Source organism: Gymnodraco acuticeps, unplaced genomic scaffold, assembly GCF_902827175.1.
Source record: "Gymnodraco acuticeps unplaced genomic scaffold, fGymAcu1.1, whole genome shotgun sequence".
In the NCBI taxonomy this organism is placed as follows: Eukaryota; Metazoa; Chordata; class Actinopteri; order Perciformes; family Bathydraconidae; genus Gymnodraco; species Gymnodraco acuticeps.
In genome coordinates this window covers 142,819-149,970 of record NW_022989849.1, presented here as the reverse complement: position 1 = coordinate 149,970, position 7,152 = coordinate 142,819, and the positions used below count along the sequence as shown (strand labels likewise).

General features: G+C 37.9%; 1 protein-coding gene across 1 annotated transcript in view; it reads right to left on the bottom strand.

The window, feature by feature from the left end:
* Nucleotides 1-207: 207 nt before the first annotated feature.
* Nucleotides 208-7,152, bottom strand: part of LOC117561620 — a 28,051-nt gene continuing 21,106 nt past the window's right edge. Inside the window, exons 15-24 of the mRNA XM_034239149.1 lie at nt 5,933-6,061; nt 5,756-5,794; nt 5,471-5,602; nt 5,258-5,384; nt 4,322-4,417; nt 4,161-4,195; nt 1,395-1,559; nt 668-802; nt 542-580; nt 208-456 (exon numbers count right to left, since the gene is read on the bottom strand). Coding sequence (XP_034095040.1) covers nt 223-456; nt 542-580; nt 668-802; nt 1,395-1,559; nt 4,161-4,195; nt 4,322-4,417; nt 5,258-5,384; nt 5,471-5,602; nt 5,756-5,794; nt 5,933-6,061 — 1,131 coding nt within the window. The 3' untranslated portion in view covers nt 208-222. The remainder of the gene's footprint in view (nt 457-541; nt 581-667; nt 803-1,394; nt 1,560-4,160; nt 4,196-4,321; nt 4,418-5,257; nt 5,385-5,470; nt 5,603-5,755; nt 5,795-5,932; nt 6,062-7,152) is intronic.

The following is a 7,152-nucleotide window of genomic DNA, read 5'->3' as shown; positions in this document are numbered from 1 at the left end:
TAATTCAGAAATTAAGAGTTAAAAACCCTCTGATTTCATGCATTTCTTTATTACAGCACGGCATGTGTATTTGTTTAATCTCCCCCTAAAATACAAGTTCATTCTAGTATTTTAAACCTGTGATAAATCATGATTGATCACAGAATATATTTCTTTAATTGAAAGACTGATCCACACAAAAAACGGAGAGATCTAATGCATTTTTAATAGATTCTAAGGGAGCTAAATTGAATACTTGTAAAGACGACTTAAGGTCTGACGACACATGGCAGTGTTTGCAACAATGAAATGTGAAAAGTGCAGATGTTCCTGTACCCTGTTGGCCAGCGTCAGGAAGTTGACATATGGCGCAGCGGAGACAACGAGATCCAAAACCGCGGTGATGACGACTCGTTGACAATCGACAAACTGCACACGCAACAAGCGCTCCTGCAGAAACTCTGGCTCTGGAACTCTCTGAAGAAGCAGAAAAAGGTGGTGTTAATGAGCAGGAGAAGAAACACTCGACAAAAGATTGACATGAGTGTTGTTAAAGACTTACACCGCCGCTTAACTTCATCATAGTCGTGTACATCATTTCCTGCAACAAAAAAAACAACAAGTCAGATTGTTATCCCATCCTGATGATGACAAGTGTCGCAGTGTGTTTTTCCCCAAGAGTCCGTACCTCACTGGATGCAGGAAGTATTGGTTCCAAGACGAAGTGAATGTTGATTGTGTGGCATCCGAACATGACTGGTTTTGAGATGTGACTTTGAGCAAATTTGCAGCACATCGTCCAGTCAGCGAATAACACAAAGGCCTAGAGGTGAAGAGAACAACAGATCTCAATTTAAATCGAATCGAGAGGTAATCTGCACAGGAGAAATGTGATGTTTTTCTTTTACTAGGTTTTGTTTCATTAAGATAAGCGGTAGGTGGCGCCAATTCTCCAGACAGAAACTATCTAGCAGCAAGATGACGAATGCTCCGTTCCGTAAGTCATGTTTTCAGTTCAATGGAGTATTTTAAACCATAGTGTTTCTACTCCTATTCATCCAGGTACTTTTTACACCATTTTCTCCACCAATCATAGAACCTTTCGTTGCATTGTTTCTAGTTTAACTCAAACAATGGTTGAGAAACCAACAGACGTGCGATCGTGTGCTGCTATATTGTATTGCCATGTCATAAATACTTCGGTATTCTACTCTTGCATTTTGTGTTTGTACTGCTATGGTTCGTAATTGTCTTAATGTTTTATGTGAGGGACTGCGGATGGAAAGTAGCTCAAAGTTAAATCCGGCATATTTACACTTGGCACATTTCATGTTTTAAGTGTTCAGTAATGTGCAATAGCCAAATAAACTAATAAATAAAGTTTATACAGATTAGACTTTTGGTCTTCCCCTTACCCTCTTCTGCAGTGGTAAGATCAGCACGTTGTAGTAGAGGGAGTCCAGGTCCTGTTCGGGGAAATAGCTCAGGAACAACGTTGCCATCTCCTCGTATTTGTAGAATCCGTCTGGTAGACCCGTCAACATGATGGTGGGAAACATGGAGCCACTACCACTGGCCTTCTGGAGAAACACAAGGTACAAAACACATGGTGGATTCATATGACGAGCAGAAACACACAACGTGACTCACCAGAATGTAAGGAAAACCGTCTGGAACTTTTTAGGTTTATTTATGCTTTCTTGATACTATCGTATTGAGCAGAATATAAGAGGTTGTTTTTCCTATAAAAAAATCTGACTAAAGAGGGGGTTGTCTTATATTTAGGGTCTAGACTTTTCGATGTAGTCACAACAACAGATCGTGCCAAACGAGACACCGTCTTAAAGTACGTTAGCAGCAACAGGAGAGAAAAAGATGGAGAGAGACAGAGACCAACTTAACAAAGTGGATCAAAAGTTACTGAACAAGAGATGAGAAGTTACAATGCCAATTTTAAAGGTCACCTATCATGCTATTTTTAGGCAATAGCATAGGTCTCAGATATATAAAAAACATGTCTATGAAGTGTTTTGCTCAAAATACCAAACAGATCACCCATTCTAGCCATGCCTCATATCCTTCTATTTCACTTTCTGTGTATTTAGAAAAAAATTGATAACAAAAAAAAGGGGGGGTCTGAGCTCATGCGGGGACCCGGCAGCTACTGTCTAAACTAAATGCTGCCGTGATGAAACGCCATATCATGGATTATCAAGGATTCTCTCTGAAACAGTTTGGAGCTCAAAGGCTTTCTCTCTTGCCGGTTTATACCACAAGGTGAGTTCCTTTTTACTTCCTGCTTCTTCACACACATGCTCTCCAGCTCTCTGAGTGTTAGCATGCTAATGTAAACACCATATTACGTCCAAAACAGTCGGGCATTGTTTCTGATAGCAACGTTTCTGATTGGGTCGTGTGTGTAAAGCCAGCCTACATTTCCAATATTACGTCATATCGGACGCAAATCTCGATCAGCTCTTTTGTAGCCCCGTTTTTAGAGATTTGGGTATGGAGGAAAAGAGAGGGTTTTATTTTCCGACGCTGCGTGAGTTCCCCGACACACCGGGGACACATCTTTATGTATAAAAAACATCAAAAAGTGCATTTTGCATGACAGGTCCCCTTTAAGATAATGGTGATCAACGAAGTCATCAAACAACTGTCGAACAGCAAAGAAATGTGATGTTAAAGAGTATAAAGTTAGAAGACGGCGAGCTCAAAAATGTAAACAGTCAGAGAAAAGCATTCTGCGGTCCGCAAAGGGGCCGTGGAAAAGGTATTTTTCCAAAATGTAGTCTTGAAAAAGAGGGGTCGTCTTACATTCGAGTCAATACAGTACGAGAAAATGTTAACATGCTGTATTCCGCCTCATGCTGATTCTGCAGCATAGTCTGCTCTGATTGGATAAGAAATTAACAACACCTGGAACATTATAGGTTTTCCTGACGTTTGTTCTTGGCTCAGTTGTGCTATGTATATCTCTCCGTCTTCAGCATGAACCCTAGAACTGCTAACATACGTTTTGTTTTATGCATGTCTTTACGGGAACATTTGAGAGAGAAATGACCGAGCAGGACAGCAGAGGAAGAAAGCTTTTGTTGTGGAAATAAAGAGCTAAATAAATTGTTAGCATGATGCTACATGTAGGCAGAGTACTATTTGTGTGTTCAGTGACTAAGATGCTAGGCAGAGATTATTTAAGGTAATTATTAATGTTAGCAAAACAACTAAGAAAGTGATCAAAGTATACAATAGTAGTTTTACTGTAACGTTAGCAACATATTGGAACAGTCTCCTGTACAATATCAACATAAGTGAATATGGAATAACTGATCCTCACAATTATTGCCCTATTTGTCCTGCATATCGTTGGCTTTTTTACGATACCACTAAACGATACTCGACCGATACATATCGTGATACTTTCATGTTGCATAACGGAAAAATGTAAGCGCTTTATGATATAGTTAACATGTCAAATTAATATTACAATTAATTGTGGGACTTCGACCTTTTAATACTGAACAAACAATGAAAAACACATTTGACAACAAGACCGTACATTCCTGTACTCTAATTTTATGTGACAGTAGCAAATGTTTTGAGAGGTTGGATGTGTTGCCGCCTTTCCCAGAAATAAACGTATTGCAGTGGTTACTGACCCCACCATTCAGACTGGCAGTCATATGCAGCTACACTTTAGATGTTCGTGCCGAAATCGAGCTAATGAAAAAACGAAAGCTAACCGAACGGCTCAGACGTTCGGGAGGAAGGTGAAGGGCGTTGCTTGGCAATCAAGCCAATCACCAAAGCCGTTGCAAGACGTGCAATCTGATTGGCTGGCGGTTTGGGCGTGAGTTTAAGGATATTACGCCTCACTTTATATAGGTAAAAAATCAAATTGAAAAAAATTGAAAGTACCGAAAACTGGATCCGATTTCTGTACGGTATACCGAAGCCGCCAGTAACCGGTATTTCGGTAATACCGGGAACCGGTATGCACCCCTAGTCCTGTTACAACGTAATAATGATATAGTAGTAGTAAAGACAAATGGAAATGTATAGGCTTTTACATTAGGCACACCTAATAGCTCATATGCTACTGGATCAATATTATAAAAAGGTCCTCCTAAACTATGTATATAATATAAAATAGGAAAGCTGAACTTAAATGTGCTTACCTCAATGTCGTCCTCTCCTCTGACTGTCAGGTAATCTTGGGGTTAAAAGTAAACAATCTGTTACTCTACTGAATACGTAAACATGGTAGTATCAGATCATCACATTGAATGAAGTCATGATAATCAACTTGTGGAAATGATATTGTAACAAGGTCTCTTACCAGGAATGACAAAGGTAGGAGTCGTGGTAGGAAACATGAAGGGGTGACTCTTCAGAGTGAGAAAAAAACTTCCAGGTTCTTCTTGCGGTGTGTTTCCTGTATGGGGTTAAAGTTGATGTCAATAATATGTGTGTAAATTGTAAATGTAAAACACCTTCCACAAATGCATTCAAAAGATTTGCAAACTCACTCAATTACTATAATAGACAGCGGTACGTTATGTACATTCTTTATCATCATCATGTCATAGTGATACAGTTAGTTTGTGTACAGCCTATATCGAATATATAACTCTTCATAATTTATTGTGTCATTACACTAATGTAAATGTTTACGGTTAATATTGTTGAAGGTTTTATTGTCCTTTTTATACTATTGGCTAGTTTAATATACACCAATGCATTATATTGTTTCAAGGCATGATATAAGTTTCTCAGAGATTGTGACTGCGTATTTGTATAAGATGGTACAAGCAAAACAAATGAGGAATTAACTAAAGGTGATACATCAATGAAGTGGAGTAAAAAGTAAGAATAATCCATAAAATGTGTTCATTTCGACATCCATCCGGCAATAAGTGTAGGGTTAGGTGCCGGTAAAGAGCAATACAGGGACAATACCATTCAAAATAATTTACATCTACCCACAAATTATAATACACAAATCTAACCCCATATTCCTGGCACTTTCGTTTATTAGTCTTTGTCGTACAGCAAAAATGAAAAAAAGTAAAGAAGTGTCTACATGTTTTTTGTATTTTCACCATTGCCATATCACCGATACAGAAATGTGGGGGGTGTGTGTGAGAGAGAAACTCCCTCTGGAGGTAACACAGGGATTTTAGCCTTTGCAGACCATTTACATGCATTAAAAAACAATATAAACACACTACAGGAAAGGGAAAACCCCTAAAAAAGCAGGCCCTTTGAGACTTACCACTGTGTGGAAGCATTTTTGGGAAAAACTTTTTTAGTCTGTGGATTTCGTGGCAGGGCTCTCCGTTCTGACTGTACCAAGCTCCGAGTCGATCAACATCAGCTTTGATATCGAATTCTATAAATACCTGGAACACACACACACACACCTACAGGTAAGACAAAAAGGACGTCCTTTTCCAAAAGCCACATCCTTGCATGTGTTGGTTCATACCTTTTCGAGGAGAGGGAGGAAGTTCCTGACAGAATGAATACCAACTTCTTTCAAAGTTTCTCTCAACTTCAGGGAATCTGTCCGTGAAATGTTGTTGATGAGGACTATATTCTCTCCATCACGAACCGTGCTCTGCATCAAGAACAGGAAGTGAACAAGCAAACCGCAAAGTTAACAAGGAAAGAGCCAATGTCTTAATATGATCTGAATGCAGGTATATATGTGTGTGTGTGTGTGTGTGTGTGTGTGTGTGTGTGTGTGTGTGTGTGTGTGTGTGTTACTTACCTCACCGATGAACTTCATCAGCCAGTTATAAAACCCAAGCTATAACAGAGACATTAGAGTAGACAGTGTTAAGATGCCTGCTGATAATTAGGTAAAACAATATTTTCTGTGTTTCTTTGAACGGACGACTACTGGGAGACTAGGATGATAATCAGCCCTGGTTGTCTCAATGCTTACCGGTCTCATTACAAATGGGGGCTCCATGCCGTCGCAAGTAAGCTCACAACCATGTAACTTTAACTCTTTCTTCTGACAGGCTTCCACTAGCTTCGGCACATGCTTACATGATGGCACACAGATGAATGCCTGAGAAAAAAAACGAGAAAAACAACTGCTTGTGGCTTTACTGCTAGCATTTAAAGTCTTTCAATATGCATAAAAACAGTCTGAAACAGGTAATAGTGTATATATGATCTTGGTTATGGTGTATATAAGATCTTGGTAATAGTGTATATAAGATCTTGGTAATGGTGTATATATGATCTTGGTTATGGTGTATATAAGATCTTGGTAATAGTGTATATAAGATCTTGGTAATGGTGTATATAAGATCTTGGTAATGGTGTATATATGATCTTGGTAATGGTGTATATAAGATCTTGGTAATGGTGTATATAAGATCTTGATAATAGTGTATATAAGATCTTGGTAATGGTGTATATAAGATCTTGGTAATAGTGTATATAAGATCTTGGTAATAGTGTATATAAGATCTTGGTAATGGTGTATATAAGATCTTGGTAATAGTGTATATAAGATCTTGGTAATGGTGTATATAAGATCTTGGTAATAGTGTATATAAGATCTTGGTAATGGTGTATATAAGATCTTGGTTATGGTGTATATAAGATCTTGGTAATGGTGTATATAAGATCTTGGTAATGGTGTATATGAGATCTTGGTAATGGTGTATATAAGATCTTGGTTATGGTGTATATAAGATCTTGGTAATGGTGTATATGAGATCTTGGTAATGGTGTATATAAGATCTTGGTTATGGTGTATATAAGATCTTGGTAATGGTGTATATGAGATCTTGGTAATAGTGTATATATGATCTTGGTTATGGTGTATATAAGATCTTGGTAATAGTGTATATAAGATCTTGGTTATGGTGTATATAAGATCTTGGTTATGGTGTATATAAGATCTTGGTAATGGTGTATATGAGATCTTGGTAATGGTGTATATAAGATCTTGGTTATGGTGTATATAAGATCTTGGTAATGGTGTATATGAGATCTTGGTAATAGTGTATATATGATCTTGGTTATGGTGTATATAAGATCTTGGTAATAGTGTATATAAGATCTTGGTAATAGTGTATATATGAGATCTTGGTAATAGTGTATCTAAGATCTTGGTAATAGTGTATATAAGATCTTGGTAATAGTGTA